The sequence below is a fragment of the Mus caroli genome, unplaced genomic scaffold (assembly GCF_978045245.1).
Source record: "Mus caroli unplaced genomic scaffold, Mus_caroli_1 scaffold_13, whole genome shotgun sequence".
NCBI classification, from domain to species: domain Eukaryota; kingdom Metazoa; phylum Chordata; class Mammalia; order Rodentia; family Muridae; genus Mus; species Mus caroli.
In genome coordinates this window covers 45,173,764-45,189,634 of record NW_028227268.1, presented here as the reverse complement: position 1 = coordinate 45,189,634, position 15,871 = coordinate 45,173,764, and the positions used below count along the sequence as shown (strand labels likewise).

The 15,871-nt window shown below is 56.8% G+C and overlaps 1 protein-coding gene across 2 annotated transcripts; it reads left to right on the top strand.

Moving 5' to 3' along the window:
* The first annotated feature begins 1,647 nt into the window (after positions 1-1,647).
* Positions 1,648-15,612, top strand: Git1 (GIT ArfGAP 1). Of its 2 annotated transcripts, XM_021175652.3 has the most exons (20): positions 1,648-1,914; positions 7,051-7,184; positions 7,580-7,692; positions 7,800-7,905; positions 8,408-8,625; positions 8,707-8,801; positions 9,131-9,173; positions 10,694-10,720; positions 10,886-10,934; positions 11,225-11,297; positions 11,765-11,862; positions 12,216-12,327; positions 12,443-12,576; positions 12,712-13,095; positions 13,167-13,220; positions 13,351-13,437; positions 13,527-13,600; positions 13,729-13,911; positions 14,026-14,089; positions 14,243-15,612. In XM_021175652.3, exons 1-20 carry the CDS (start codon positions 1,863-1,865, stop codon positions 14,453-14,455), a joined length of 2,313 nt encoding a protein of 770 aa, XP_021031311.1. In that variant the 5' UTR covers positions 1,648-1,862; the 3' UTR covers positions 14,456-15,612. The 2 variants fall into 2 exon arrangements, with proteins under 2 accessions (XP_021031311.1, XP_021031312.1); XM_021175653.3 differs by lacking the exon at positions 10,694-10,720 and having other exon boundaries at positions 1,692-1,914.
* Positions 15,613-15,871: the final 259 nt, after the last annotated feature.

The window sequence follows — 15,871 nt, the reverse complement described above, 5'->3', positions numbered from 1 at the left end:
GCTAGGTTGCCCTTTTGCCAGATGGCCGGCTATCGACACGAAGCCCAGGTCGCTTTCCCTTTGGTCTGAACGCCCTGGCTGCCACGTGCTCCAGACGCGCCCACACAGCGAAGAAACAAAGGCAGCCAAGCGACGGGGCTGCCAGCAGCTGCCTCGACATTTAATAAATGAAATTCCATAGCTGGGGGTCGATCCGGGGTGAACGGGCGGCCACTGCTCCTGGGCTGCGCGCCCAGTTTCAGCTGCTAGACTGCTTCCCACCTCCATTGCTGGGGCCACCAAGCCTACAGACTCTTGGGTATGAGTGCAGCATGGGGTGGCATGACCACCACCCTTTGCTGGCAGAAGCCCCACCTGCTGAGCTGCTGGTTGGGGGTGGGGGGTGTCTGCAAGATTTTTTTTAAGGTGAGATTATAAATATATCCTGTGGATCACAATTTCAAACAAACTTGTCAATCTGGGTTGCAGCAAAAGGCGATGGAACTTTGCGTGTATTTTGGGTGGTGTGACTCATAAGCATTACTTGTCTCCCCCTAGGGAAAGAGCCTGCCCACCCACAAGTCACTGCTGCTCTGGCATTGCTGGGAGAAATAGACCCACTCAGACACCCCTAACCAAGGACTCCCCCCAAACCTCCGTTTTATTACTGAGCAGGAATCCCTGACACCCAGGAATCTCCCTTAACTCTGTCACCCCTGACCTGCCCCTTCCCCTACGAGCGCCCCCCCCCAACCTGGTGTTGTGTGCTTTTTCCATAAGCTGAGTTCTCTGACAGCCCTTTTGCGGCTGTAGGGGTGGGGGCTGGGCACAAACGGGTCACACGTGTATGGGGGAGCATGCTCAGTATGGGGTGCACCCACGTGCAACATGCACTTTAGTTCCTTGCCCCCCCCACCCCCGTCTCCATGAGAAGTCCAAGAAAAAAAAAAGATCCTTACAAAATTGTCTCCTGTTATAAGCATATGCGCAGGATACATACACACCCGTCGGGCAGCCCGGAAACATCGTTTATGCACACGAAACAGATAGCAAGTTATTACTGGTGCACACAACACTCTTAATAATCACCCAGATTCTTTGCTTTCCTATTTGAAACAAGAATGATGTATTTTTAGTCCCACAGAGAGAGAGTCACACTTAAGTGACCTCTCGGGCACCTGGCCGTCCATATTGGTGGTAGTGAGTGTACACCGCAGGGATATGGCCACAGACCCACCTGGACACTGACTTGGACACAGGGAACCAGAGCACACACCTCACCCCAACCCAGCCTCTGACTGCTAGGAGCATTGTGCCTGGGAATGCTTCCTGTCCACCCCTATCCCCACCACGTCCGTCTCTCGGTTTTTGGGCCGAGCGTCCCCTGGACCACTCCCCAATCGGAAAGTGAAGGTCAAAGTGCTAGCGGGTGTCTCGGTTGCAGACCAGGCGGGCGCGGGCCGCGGTTCCTTTAAGAACCCCCGTCCACTCCCGCCTGCGCGCAGGCTTCCTTTCTCCGAGAGGCTCGGCCACGGAGCGGAGCGGAGCGCCGGGGCGGGGTGCGGGCCGCCCCTCCCCCGGTGGGCAGGGCTTTCACTGCTTCCTGCAGGAGCGGCCTGGGCCGCGCAGGGGGCGGGGAGAGCGGCGAGCGGCGGCGGGGCGGCGCGGGGCGGCGCGGGGCGGAGGGCGCCCGAGGGCGAGCGGGCGGGCGGGCACGGCGGGTTCCGGGCCAGCCCCGGGGGCGGACGGTTGGCCGCGCGCGCGGAGCCTCGCCGGGGCCTTGCGGGAGCCGGGCCGGGCCGCAGGGCCGCCGCCGCCGCCCGGGCCCGCCGCCCGCGCCCCCCACGCTGGCCCAGAGGGCTGCGGCCGCGTCGCCGCTGAGGATGTCCCGGAAGGGGCCGCGAGCGGAGGTGTGTGCGGACTGCAGCGCCCCGGGTAAGCGGCGGGACCGGGTCGGGGGCGGGACCGCGCTGCAGGCCGCCGCCGGGCGGGCGCCGAGGCCTGGCGGGAGCGCTGTGCCGGGCCGGAGGGCGGGGCGGGGGCCACTGCGGAGCGGCGTCCTTGGCGGGAGGGCCGGCTGCGGGGGGCGCTGTGCGTTGGAGCCGGTGGACGGGAGGGAACCGCCTCCCACCTCCATCGCGGCATCCAGACGGAAGCGCCAGCCTGGTGTGGCAGGAGGGCCGTGGCGGAGGCCGGCAGGCTGTGGGAGGTGGGCGCTAGGATGGTTTGTGTCATCCCTGCCACCCCCGCGTCTTGCACCTGCTGCTCACATGGCCCGCGTGCCCGCCGGAGCGGTGGAGGGCAAGGGGCCTGGATACGAGCTCCTAGGGAGCACCTGACAGGGGTAGCTACTCTTAAGACTCCCGGCCCCTGCTTCCCAAGGCTGGGGCTGCTTAGAGGGCCCGGTGTTCAGGAACAATCTAAGCATGGGCATCTTCCCCGGAAGCATCTCCAGGCCTGCTGGTGTCTGGGAACATCTAGACTCAGCTTTTCCTGTTCCGGGTAGGCCTGTTGGAGAAGGTGTGCTAGGTATTGGTTCAGTCTAGACGCCGATCCCTCCTGGTCTCTAGCTCATTGGATAGGAGAAAACGGTGAGGTTGCTTATGCTCACCTGGACCAGCTGACTCCTGAGCGAACTGGACTTACACCCTGCTTCCTCCCTACTAACCAGCAGAGTGAGTCGGTCTGAGCTGCTGTGAAAGCCCCCTTGGCTTGCTGAGGAAGTGAAGGGAGGGCAGCAACTCACCAGGCTGGTCCCTTCTGTGGGAGGACACAGCCGATGATGGGACTCAGCAGCTGGCTGGAGGCAGGAAGTTCTGGCCTTTGCCCATCCTCTATAAAAGAAGCTGTCTCTCCATACAGTCTCGGGGTCTTATGGCCTCTGGGTAATGAAGATGTGATTAGGTGAGAGTGTGGAGTGCTGATTTGCGGGCCCATAACTTGTAGTCACCCCTTAAAATCCCAAGATCTGACCGTGAGCCCCAGGAATGATGGTCCCGGTAATTCTCATGATCTAAACTGGGGTATTGAGAGTTGTGGGTAGTTGCAGAGCCATGAACATGGGACACCTTGTAGGTGACTGGCCTTGAGACCTCCTTAGGATATGTCACGGTTTGGAGGGTCCTAGAAGATCCGTTTACAGATGGACCTCCATACCCCTAGTTAGCTGGAAATGACACTCCCCCCCCCCCCCCCGCCGTGGGTTGGCCTTGAATGGATGAGCGGAGTGTCCGTGGAGCCTAGCAGGTGCCATCAGGGGAGCCTGGGTTCAGGTACTAGCCTTGTTTCCAGCTTATTCTGTGATGCTTTGCTCACTCTGGGTCTCCGGTGGAACAGAAATGGGTTTTGAGGACCCTTGCATTTCCCGGTCTACATTCTTGGTTCTGGAGCAGATAGAGTCTGTGACTGGCTGGCTGCAGCCTCTGGACACCCAGTCGGTGCTGGGAGGAACAGGGTGTGTTAGATGTTAGCCCCCATCCTCATGTGACAGAGGCAGGCCTGCCTCAGGACTCTTTCCTTTTCCACCCTCTGATGCAGGATGCAAATTACTACGCAGACGGGCGGGCAGAGCGTTGACAGCCTTCCTCATTATCCCACCCTAGCACCTAGTGTGTAGTGTAGGGACTGCCACGTGGCACCCATTCCCCAGGTACAAGTGTTGGTTGTCAGGAGTGCCCTATGCCACACTGGGTCTGACAGACAATGGCATTCTTGATCTAGGCCTATAGCATCCCAGACAAGAGAGCATAAGCGTGCCTGGCCTTCTCATATCCCATGCATATGATAAAATATAGTCCATATATATCCCAGTATAGCCCAGAGTCACAGAGTCACTGTGATAGAACTCTGTTATTGTCTGGGTATGGTAGCACATGCCTTTAAACCCAGCACTTGAGAGGCAGAGAGGCAGGCAGATCCCCAGGCCAGCCAGGGCTATGGAGTGAGATCATGGAGTGGGGTCATGGTGGTTTTGTAGTTTATTAACTTGGAGTGTGATAGAGGTAGGAGGTGAGCCTGTGCTCAGAGACAGGTGTGACTATGTTGCAAGGCATTTGGACACAATGTGGCTGCTGTGGCAGTTTGTGCCACCTTACCAGGTGCTGTGCCCCTGCCTGCCTTGGGAATCCAGGAGAGGGCAGGAGTCAGGGTGCACTGGAGAATGGTGATTGTCCCCTTACTTTGCCTCTGCCTACTCTTCCTCATTGCCTTGGTCGCAAGAACTCTGGCCTGGCTATAAAGTGTTCACTTCCTAACCCACCACCTTTACATCGGCCTTACATTCTGATAGGCTGGAGGAAAGATCTTCAGATACCTGGGCCATAAGTCACCAGAGCTGGGGAATATGTTGCAGGGCAATGTACAGACTCATTTGTCTTCTTATAAGAACAAATATGGTAGTGGTCTTTTGCTTGGGGTGGGGGTGCAGTTTAAGACAAGGTCTCTTCTATGTGGTCCTCGCTGTAGAAACTCACTCTGTAGACCAGGCTGGCCTTGAACTCTGACTCACCTGCCTCTGCCTCCTGAGTTCTGGGATTAAAGGTATGCACCAGCACTGCCCAGCTGGCTGTATAGCCAGGTGTGTGTTTGTCCTATAGTCTGTCTTTCTGTCTTTTTTTTTTTTTTTTTTTTTTTTTTTTTTTTTTTTTTTTTTTTTTTTGTGACAGGATCTCACTATATAGACCAAGCTGGAGATTCACCTGCCTCTGCCTCCTAAGTGCTGTGACTAAAGGCATGCCCTACCATGTGTGGCTATCCTGTGGGTTTCAGGCATATGTAAGCCTATGTGGCCACCACTCTGCCCAGTGAATATAACATTTCCATAACTCTCTACAGCTCTCACCTCTGACCACACCCCCAATGGTAACCTCCTTCCCCTTGGATTCCTCTTGCCTGCTTTTAGCACAGCAAGTTTTTTTTTTTTTTTTCTCTCTCCTCTTCCAAGGGCTTGATTGACCCTTAGTTTAGAGGGGGAGAGGCCTGAGCCTGGGCTTTCTGTCCAGGCCTTCTGGCCCTTTGCTGGCCTAGTAGCTTTTGGTGGTGGCATGAGTTTTCTTTAGAGACCTTCCTATGGTTGGCACCAGTAAGATAACTGATGTCCCTTCTGATAACCTGGTCACACTAGCCCTCACCTGCCTGTGGAGCAGCTAGAGGAAGACACTGTCTTCCCCAGGCCTCACGTTCCCTACCCGCCTGCCCCGTTTGCAAGGAGCTTCTTAGAAACCCTTCCTGGCCCTTGCGATTCAGAACTGGTGGAGGTGGGGTTTGCAACTCCCTTGGCTGGCCAAGGTCATTTGGACCTAGAGTACAGGTAGAATTGTTAGACACAGACTTCCTATCTGTGTCATTCAGAACTGAGCTGGCACCAGTGTGACTAAGACCAACAGTGTCCCCTGCCCTCCCTTCCTGTTGGAGGTCACAGCAAGGGAAAGGAGGACCCTTCTCAAGCAGGGAGAAGGTGCCAGGAAGGCTTTAGAGCTTGAGGCTCTGGGACCACCGGGCCTGAATGTCAAGCTGGTTCCTGTAGGCCTAGCTTCTCCACAGGGCCACAGGCCTCGGGTGGAGGCCTCAGGACTGGCCTGGGCGGCTCCCCACTCACAGGAAACCCTACCTCTTCAACAAGAGGAATTTAGGCTGCATCATTTCCCGCTTCCTGCCTGGGCTGCAGGAGGTGACTGGCAGGCAGACCCCCTGACCCAGTGGTGTTTGGGAGTGGGGGAAGGGAGTTTTCCATGCCCTAGGGGGGCGTGGTTCTCATTGTTTGGGTAAAACCAACACAAAAGTACTCTAGGGCTCCCCCTCTTGGCAGAGGTGGCTGATCTCTTCCCCAGTTCTTAAAAGTCATCTCCTGGGAAGGTGTGTGGTGGTCACTGTACATCCCTCCTTGCCTTGTTTTGTGAGATTCCAAAAGAAGCCTGAATCCAAAGACAGCTTTCACTTCCTGTTTCCACACTGTATTGGGGGACACCCCCAACATGGGCAGGAGTTCAGCCCTGACTCAGTCTGCTTATGGTTCTGGGAACTCTGATGGTGACGTTGGCTCCAAGGGCCCACGAGTTGTCTTATGGATGGGGGAGATTACTCCAGCCCCTGAGAGCCTCCCTGCTGAGCAGCCTGAGTTCTAATAAGGCGAGGCAGAGAGCCAGCCCCATCCCCCAGAACAAGGCTTCCTGAGCCTGGGTGGGGGCCTAGGCAGAGCAGAGTGTCCTGGAAGAGCGACTCCCTGCCCCCACTCTGGACAGCACACAATGGCTGCTTTCTCCCCCATGACCTTTCCTTTCTGTAGCCTGAGCCCTGTGCAGTTGTCTCCTCCCCTTTCCAGAGGGACTTGGTGTGGTGGCATCTCTCCTACCCTGAGGACCCAGGAGCTCCATCCATGAGCCCCCATTCCTGTTTCCCAAGTTCATTTCACCCCAAGGACTAGAGAGTGGCTCCCCAGACTCGTCCTGAGGCTGTGGGAGCAGAGGGCAGCAAGTTTAGGCTTGGCCTGGTCTCTGGCAGTGAGGTGTCTGGCTCTGCATTCCAGCAGCACTCCTTATGAGCTGTGTGACCTTGAGCAAGCCCTTTGACCTCTCTGAGCCGTTTAATCCTCATCTGTAGAAGTAGCACTTCCTGAAAGGAATCCCAGGCTGAATACTTGGCTGTAAGAGTACTCAGACTAGGTTAGTCCCGCTGTCCTGAAGGCCACAAACCCACAGTGACTGTGGCCTGAGGCTGGAGCAGGCTGTCAGACGGGGTCTAACAGGAGCATGTCCAGGACTGTGTGATGTGTGGCATCAGGGCTCCTGCCTCCCTATGGAGTGGCTGGGTGGCAATATTAATCCCTGAGGAGAGGCCGTGAGACCATCACCGTGGCTGTGGGATAGGAAGCTGTACCCGATGAGGAGCACTGGGGACCCTTCATTCCCAGAGGTAGAAGGAGTTAGAGGAAAGGGCTGGTGGCCAGCTTCTGGGCTCCTGAGGAGACTGAGTAAATGTGCCTGAAGCACTAAGCATGGGCCAGCCCCTGATGGGTGCTTGGGAGGTAGGGCCTTTCCTCTGGCCCCTAACAACTTCTCACCTCTGCTCCCCCAGACCCTGGCTGGGCATCTATCAGCAGAGGTGTGCTGGTTTGCGACGAGTGCTGCAGTGTGCACCGGAGCCTGGGACGACACATCTCCATTGTCAAGCACCTGCGCCACAGCGCCTGGCCTCCTACGCTGCTCCAGGTAGGGACTGAACCAGAGACTCTTCCTCCCAGTGTGTAGGGTCCAGGTACCCCCGGGCCCCCACCCTCAGCCTCATGCGCGCATGCGCGTGCACACACACAACACATGCACACACACACGCCTATTCACAACATGCGGCCCCCGATCAGCAGCTTGAACTCATATTTGGACAGTGTGCTGAGCAAGCTCTGAAGCATTCTGAAGCTTGGCGAACCCACAAGGCAAGCCAGCATGAAGTGCTAAACAGGACACATGACTTTGGGTGGCCTGAGTGGATACCAGATACACTGTAGGACCCTTAGGGATGTTTCCAGCTGTAGCAGGCACTTCGGGAGTATCTCCCTCAGTGCCCAGCACGCAGTGGACACTCTATGCTTGGCATGTCTTCCCCACAGATGGTGCACACGCTTGCCAGCAACGGGGCCAACTCCATCTGGGAGCACTCCCTGCTGGACCCTGCGCAAGTGCAAAGTGGCCGGCGCAAAGCCAACCCCCAAGACAAAGTCCAGTGAGTGGGACTGCGGGGCAGTGGGCAGGCCGTGGGCCTGGGACGCGGCCTGAAAGGTCTCTTCCCTAAGCTTCTTGCTCCCATTGCTTCCTGTGTGCTCCATGCAGCCCCATCAAGTCAGAGTTCATCAGGGCAAAGTACCAGATGCTGGCGTTTGTGCACAAGCTTCCCTGCCGTGATGATGATGGGGTCACCGCCAAAGACCTCAGCAAGGTGTGAGGGGCCCCCCTTCCCACACCCACGACACCCTGAGGCCTAGGTCCCAGAGGCAGTAGGGCCAGGGGAAGCAGTAAGTGCGACACTCTGGGGCTGTGTCATTCTGCTGATGGCTAAGATGCCTCTGCTCCCAAGTGGATACGCAAGGCCTCCCGTCCGCCTGCCACTTGAAAGCTAGGGAACCCTGAGGTCGAGGGCCTTGCTCAGTTATTCAGAGCCTTCATTTCTTCACCAGTAAAATGGGAAAATAATCACAGGACCACCTCTAGCTGGTATCTGTTCCAAGCAGAGCTCATGGAGGATAGTGACTGGCAACCGCTGTTATTAATTGGCATTATCCTGTAGTTAGAAGCCCTCTGGCCTGCCTGACATGGCCTGGTTTTGGCCCTTTGGAGCTGGTCGGAGTACCAGGAACAACCAGTTGTGGGGTTGGGGGAGAAGTTCCTTGGGCACACGTGTATCTGTCACACTCATTTATTGCACACTCTGCTCCTCGCAGCAACTGCACTCGAGTGTGCGAACAGGCAACTTGGAAACATGTCTGCGCCTGCTTTCCTTGGGTGCCCAGGCCAACTTTTTTCACCCAGAAAAGGGCACTACACCTCTACACGTGGCTGCCAAGGCAGGGCAGACCCTGCAGGCTGAGCTGCTGGTAGTGTATGGGGCTGACCCCGGGTCTCCTGATGTCAATGGCCGCACACCCATCGACTATGCCAGGTGAGAATCAGCTAAAGGGTGAGGCGTAGGTGGAGGGGAGTGACTGCTGCTGTGTGGCTGAGCCGTGTCCCCTCCCCACAGGCAGGCGGGGCACCATGAACTGGCAGAAAGGCTAGTTGAGTGCCAGTATGAGCTCACTGACCGGTTGGCCTTCTATCTCTGTGGACGAAAGCCTGGTGAGCAGAGAATGAGCTGGGCCTGACTAGGCCAGGCAGGTGGGACCCAGACACACCCAGCAGCAGGTGCCATAGTGACAAAGCCAGCTGGGGAACTGTGTTGCTAGGCAACTGGCTCCTGTGAAATTGCTGGAGGCTCTGGGTTGCTGCAAGTATGTTGGGGCCAAGGAGTGGGGGTGGGCCTGACTTCCAGCCAGCGTCCAATGCTCTTGGGGTATCCCACCGACCTCCATTTCCTCTGTGTCAAACCCTGCTCACGGTGGTGAAGTGGGCTCCTGGATACTGGCGCCACCTGCCATCCGTGACTTGGCATTTTTATTTTTGTTCAGATCACAAGAATGGGCATTACATCATCCCACAGATGGCTGACAGGTGAGTGCCCACCTGATGCCCCTTTCCAGCTATTAGATGTCAAGGTGACTTGGCCCAGAGGCCTGGCCTCCCACCCTATGCCCACATTAACTAGCAACACGGGAATTTGTAGCCTAGTCCCAGCTACTGTGGACCTCAAGGCTAGAAGTGCCAGCTCAGCATACAGCAGTGCATGTGAACCTTGTGATTATTAAATGTCTGGAGGGTTTAGGTTCAAGGAAAGGCCTAACTAGACTGGATCTGCCGTGTAGCCTTTGGATGAAGTATTCCCTCTAGGAAGAAGATAGCTACAGGGAACTTGGTGGCTTTGGAACTACTGGCCAGGACTCCAGTGTGCGGTGACAGGGGGATCATGGTGAATTTTTGCCTTTGATCTTAGAGGCCCCAAGATAACTCAGCGGTGGATAACCCAGCCACTTACTCAGTTTATGGACAAGAATGAGTTGGCGCCACCTAGTGGTCGTCAGAGGACTACAACTTCATGCCAGGCAGTGCCCCTGGGCATTAGGAGAGGTTTTCCATTACAGCCTATGCAGACAAATGGGACAGTCAGGCTGTGCAGCTCAGATTCCTGAACCCAGAACTCCCCTGTTCCAAGACTCAATTCTACTTCTCTAGTTTGATCTGTTTAGTAGTGTGTGTGTACACACATGTGTGCCCATATTTGCATATTCAACACACACACACAAGGACATAGAGCCAGTGGTTGTAACTTAGCATCTTCTCAGAGCCAGCTGCTGCTCTAGAGACACCGAGGTAATGCAGACACCACCTTACCCTGAGCTACAACTGAACAGGCAGGGACAGCAGCAAGAGGTGGCAGGGTACAGAGGTAGGAACTGCAAGCAATTTGTGTACCACAGCATAGTGTGAGGGAATAAGATTGGAAGGAGCCAGGTGAGAATGAACCTTGTGGGGAACCTCAGCAAGGGTGGAACCATCCTGGCCAGAGTCCAGGTGTTGCTGTTATGGGGAGTGGTGGTACGGTACTACCTGACCGTGTGACTTGAAACAGATTACCGAGCCTGAGCCTTAGTCATGTCATCTCAACACGGGGGTGCTAATACTTACCCTTCGGGAAGATTGAAATTAATCCAACAAATACAAAGTACTTAGCATTTTTTAAAAAAAAAGCATTATGAAGAAGTATGGTTGGGCTATAGTCTATGTACATTTACTATTGAACTGTTTTAAGGCAGAGAGCATAGCCAGGTATGTTAGCACTCTGCCACTAGATGAGAAAAGGATTTTAAAGACAAGCCTAGAAGTCTAAAAGCCCAGACCAGAGGAAACAAGGGCAGAAGTGGGAGGCGTGGCTAGGACCTGAGGAAGAAGGAACACTGGATGGCTCCGTGTAGCTGACAGTGGACAGGAACCGGCTGGGGAGGCAGATTTCCTTGCATGCTGTGTGTTGAGTGTGTGGAGATGTGTCTGAGCTTGACGTGTGAAAGCAAGAGCGGCCTGCTGCTGGGTAATTGCTGCTCTGTCCTGTTCTTCCCTTTGCTGCCTTCCTGGATTAGATCTCGGCAAAAGTGCATGTCTCAGAGGTACCCACACCTGTTGGCTGCAGGCTGTGAAGTTTGGGTGGGGGAGGCTTGGTGTGTGACCTTGGGGTCTCATCTCCCTGAGCCCCCTGCATGCTTGGGAGGCAACCAGCAGGGACCAGGCCATCCCTCATGTCTGGCCTCTCTCCTTTTCCCTCCTGTCCACAGCTTGGATCTGTCTGAATTGGCCAAAGCTGCCAAGAAGAAGCTGCAAGCGGTGAGTCTGCCTCGACAAGCTGGGACTACTTAGAGCAGCCCTCTCCTGTCTTGCCAACCTCTCCCCTCCCATCACCTCCCCATGCCCTTGTCTTTGATCCTGGTTCTGCTCTCCAAGTGGTGTGTCCAGAGCCTCATCTCTGAGAGGAGGAAATGGCCTGGACTCTCTTCCTTGCACAGTAAACCTTACCTACCCCTCAGTTCTAAGATGAGCTGGGTGACACGGGTCATGAGACTTGCCCACATCACACGGCATCCTGACAGACCCTGGGTCCCCCTCTCTGCCTCTAGCTCAGCAACCGGCTTTTTGAGGAACTTGCCATGGATGTGTATGATGAGGTGGATCGGAGAGAAAATGATGCTGGTGAGTGGTAAGAGACCTGCTGCAAAGAGCAAGGACCCAGGGAACCAGGGGAATAGGGTGCTGCTCTGAGGCCTACTGGGGTGAATCCCTGCCATCCCCCGCTGGGCAGTGCCGAGCTATAGGCAGCCAGCTGCCTCCCTACCCACCAGGCACTGGAGCTCATCTTGCTCTGGCTGCCTCCCACTCTGGCTGTCTCCCCAGCCATGCTCCACCCCTACCCTGCATCACTCCTTCCTGGCCACAGCCAGATTCCAACCCAAACTCTGGGTCTGGCCTGGTGGGCCCTGCCTTGTTGTGTTGTCAGTGGGCGGGGCTCACAGGGCGGGGCCCAGCTTTTGTGTTCCTGGAGACCCTGCTTCCTGTGACACTGGCCCAGTCAGAATAGAGGAGGGCCTGGGGGCTCTGCTCAGTGCTTCTCTGAGGGCCCATTCACCATGGGTGATCTGCTCCCTGCCCTTCCCCCACAGTGTGGCTAGCTACCCAAAATCATAGCACCCTGGTGACAGAGCGCAGTGCTGTGCCCTTCCTGCCAGTCAACCCTGAATACTCAGCCACTCGGAATCAGGTGAGGAGGGATAGGCGGGAGGCCTGGGTGGTTTCCTTTCAGTCTGAGGGCCCTGCCCTTCTTTAGCCAGAGACAAGCTGGCACCCAGGCAGGCTCTCCTGAGGCCTCCCTCAGGGTCTGACTAGGAATGGGATGGAGCTATTCTCTAGTACTGCTAGGTATTTCAGCCTCCTAAGGGCTCCCTTGGGTGCCTTAAGGCTTTGCTGACCTGGGCTGCCACCCTGCTGATGTTGGGCTGGGTGTTTTAGCTGTGAATGGATGGGATGGCAACGTCCTGCTTTGCTATTCTGTTCCTGCCCCTGAGCCAACCAGAAGTGGTCCCTCATGCCGGCTTTGCCCTTTCCGCCTTGTAGGGACGACAGAAATTGGCCCGTTTCAATGCCCGAGAGTTTGCCACCTTGATCATCGACATTCTCAGTGAGGCCAAACGGAGGCAGCAGGGCAAGAGTCTAAGCAGCCCCACAGGTGGGATCACGCAGGCTAAGGCACTGTTGCAGGCCCTGCGGTCACCTTTGCCTGGGATCTTGATAAATGATGTGTGTGACTGAGCAGGCCCGAGTGACAGGTCTTCTGTCTTTAGACAACCTCGAGCTGTCTGCACGGAGCCAGAGCGAGCTGGATGACCAGCACGACTACGACAGCGTGGCTTCTGACGAAGACACGGACCAGGAGCCCTTGCCTAGTGCAGGCGCCACGCGGAACAACCGTGCCAGGGTCTGACACTGACCCTGCTCTTCCCTTCCGTAGTCTCCTCTGTTCCTTCTGGCCTCTAGACCCAGCTCCATATTATACATAGCCCAGCTTTGGTCAGCCTCTGTCCCCGAGACTGATTGGCTTCTGTCCCTACAGAGCATGGACTCCTCAGATCTGTCGGATGGGGCTGTGACGCTGCAGGAGTACCTGGAGCTGAAGAAGGCTCTGGCTACCTCTGAGGCCAAGGTGCAGCAGCTCATGAAGGTCAACAGCAGCCTGAGCGACGAGCTGCGGCGGCTGCAGAGGGAGATCCACAAACTGCAGGCAGAGAACCTGCAGCTCCGGCAGCCACCCGGACCAGTGCCTCCACCCTCACTTCCCAGTGAACGGGCAGAACACACCCTCATGGGGCCTGGTGGAAGCACCCACCGCAGGGACCGCCAGGCCTTCTCTATGTATGAGCCAGGCTCTGCATTGAAGCCTTTTGGAGGTGCACCTGGGGACGAGCTCGCCACCCGGCTCCAGCCTTTCCACAGCACGGTGAGTAGCCTGTTGGCCTTGGTGGGGGAAATGAGGATCACACTAACTCTGACACTGCCCTGCTCCCTCAGGAGCTCGAAGACGATGCCATCTACTCCGTGCATGTCCCTGCCAGCCTTTATCGGGTAAGCAGGACCCGGGGAAGGAGGGTGAACCCTGCACCCGTGAGTCACCAGCCCCAGTAGCTGTTAAGCTACGCGTGACAGACACTGCAGTACAGGTGGAGACTGACTCTGGCCCTGTTCTGGCTTTCAGATCCGGAAGGGGGTGTCTGCCTCTTCTGTGCCCTTCACTCCCTCCTCCCCACTGCTGTCCTGCTCCCAAGAAGGAAGTCGCCACGCGGTAATTTCCATCCTAGTGCCCAGGGGCAGTGTGTGGGCTACACAGGTCCAGGAGTGTGTGCTCACCCATCACCCCTCCCCACCCTCCAGAGCAAGCTCTCACGCCACGGCAGTGGTGCAGACAGTGACTATGAGAACACACAGAGTGGGGACCCTCTGCTTGGGTGAGATACCTGGGGGTCTCTACCCAGCCCTGCGAGCACCTGGAAGGGAGGCGGTGAGGGCCCAGCATGCAGGTGCAGGCAAGCCATCAGTGGCTGGAATGGCTCCTTTCTCCTCCTACCTGGGTTAGGCTTGAAGGGAAGCGATTCCTAGAGCTGAGCAAGGAGGATGAGCTGCACCCTGAGCTGGAGAGCTTAGATGGAGACCTCGACCCCGGGCTCCCCAGCACCGAAGATGTCATCCTAAAGACAGAGCAGGTCACCAAGAACATTCAGGAGCTATTGAGGGCGGCCCAGGAGTTCAAACATGACAGGTAGGGAGGGCACAGGTGCTTGTACTTCTGAGTATTGGGCTGGAGGGTGTTGCTAGGGTCCCCTGACTCTGGGACTCAGAAATCTCTCATCTAACTCCCCCCTTCCCCTGACAGCTTTGTGCCCTGTTCAGAAAAGATCCATTTGGCTGTGACTGAGATGGCTTCTCTCTTCCCAAAGGTACAGGGGCCACTGAGAAGCAGAGTGGGAGGGCCTTGGGGTGGGGCAGATGCAGGTAAGCTGACTGCTGCCTGGGTGGAGGTGAGCACAGTGAGCCAGTCAGAAGCCCGGCTTAAAGTCCAGAGCTCATCGGCTCCTCACTCCTCCCTCCAGAGGCCAGCCCTGGAGCCTGTGCGCAGTTCACTGCGGCTGCTCAACGCCAGCGCCTACCGGCTGCAGAGCGAGTGCCGGAAGACAGTGCCTCCAGAGCCAGGCGCCCCCGTGGACTTCCAGCTGCTGACTCAGCAGGTGATCCAGTGCGCCTATGACATCGCCAAGGCTGCCAAGCAGCTGGTCACCATCACCACCCGAGAGAAGAAACAGTGACCACTTTCCCTGCCCTTACCCACACCCTGGAACCTCACTGGCCATGGGAGCTGGGCCACTCCAGACACTAACCCACCCCCAACAGAGCCACTGGCACAAGTGCCCTTAGTGCCACCGTTCTCCTCTGGCATCCAGGTGCCCTGGTGCCCTCCCCTCAAGCCCCAAGGACAAAAATGTGAGGTGACAGGAGCCTCTGTCTCCCACATTCCATACCCCTCCCTCTGTACATAGCATCCCTGCCCTGCTGATGTGCAGGAGCCTCAAGGAATCCCTCCCAGCTCTTTACCTGCCTTCCAGGGCGCCCTCAGCAAAGGGTGGGACAGGGACACTCCAGATGGGGCAGCTCCGCCTACTGCACCCTATCCCCATGAGCCAGTTTAGCCCTGGGGGGCCATGCAGGGGCACCCCCTCCTTTGTACATTATCTCTGGATGTCTCTGCCCTGTAGCCAGCAGCCCCCCTTGCTGCTCTTTCATGCCAAACGGCCCCTGCCTAGAGCACAGGCCCCAACTTGTGTGCCAGGGTCCCCAGCAGCAAACACTGGAAAGTCTTTTCCTTTCCCTACCCCTTAATTTTAACTCTGTGGTAACTGAGTGTCCCTGCGTTCCTGCAACTGAGGATGTGAGCGGCAGTGCCGTTCCCGAGACCTGGCCCACCTGGAGCTCTGAGGAGCAGGGGAACCAGAGTAGTGGAACCAGCATTGGAAGTCAGCCCCCCTCCCCCACCTGGGACAGGGAGACTGTCAGGGTCACCAGCTGTGGTCCAGTTGCTGCCCCTACTTGTATCCCTGTCCTATAAACTTAAAAGGAAAACCACTTCCCTCCATCTCTCCCCGGTCCCCTGTGGGAAGTGTGCTGGCCAGGCAGAGGACAGCACCTGCGCCTGGGGCTGGCTCCCCAGGGTCCCCAACTCAGCTGGTGGCTGTGGAACTGAGCCCCTCCCCCTAGCCTCTGCAAGGCCAGCACCCACATCACTACCTGCACCTACAGTGACCCACCCCTGAAGGCCTGGGGATCTGGCTGCAGCTGGGAAGGCCGGCAAGGCACTGACAGCACCCATCAGCTCTTCTCCCCAACCACCTTCCCTAGCCTGTGGTGGTGGGTAGCTGTCAGAACGTGTGTCATGTACATTTGTATCAAAAATAAATAAGTGACCATGTGCCACTTCTGATGTCTAGAGGTTGGAGGTGGGGCTTAGCCCAGTATTCAGTTCTTGGTTCAGGTCATTGTTGCTACTTACCATGTCCCCTCTCTGCAATCCTTGCAAGGCTGAGGGAGGACAGCAAGTTTAAGGTTGGGCGGAGAGACTTGCAGAAAAGTGAGCTAGTGGAGGAGTGCCAGCACCCGAGCACCGAGCCACTTGATTAGAAACCGGCCTGATGTGATTCGAATAGCCCTGGGCCACTGGCTAGAGACCT

Bases quoted from the DNA above. Each gene is read 5' to 3' on its own strand.
- Git1 (XM_021175652.3), top strand. From the start codon at position 1,863: ATGTCCCGGAAGGGGCCGCGAGCGGAGGTGTGTGCGGACTGCAGCGCC. The intron at 10,935-11,224 runs GTGAGTCTGCCT...CTCTGCCTCTAG, and splicing joins CCAAGAAGAAGCTGCAAGCG to CTCAGCAACCGGCTTTTTGA. The intron at 14,090-14,242 runs GTACAGGGGCCA...TCCTCCCTCCAG, and splicing joins TGGCTTCTCTCTTCCCAAAG to AGGCCAGCCCTGGAGCCTGT.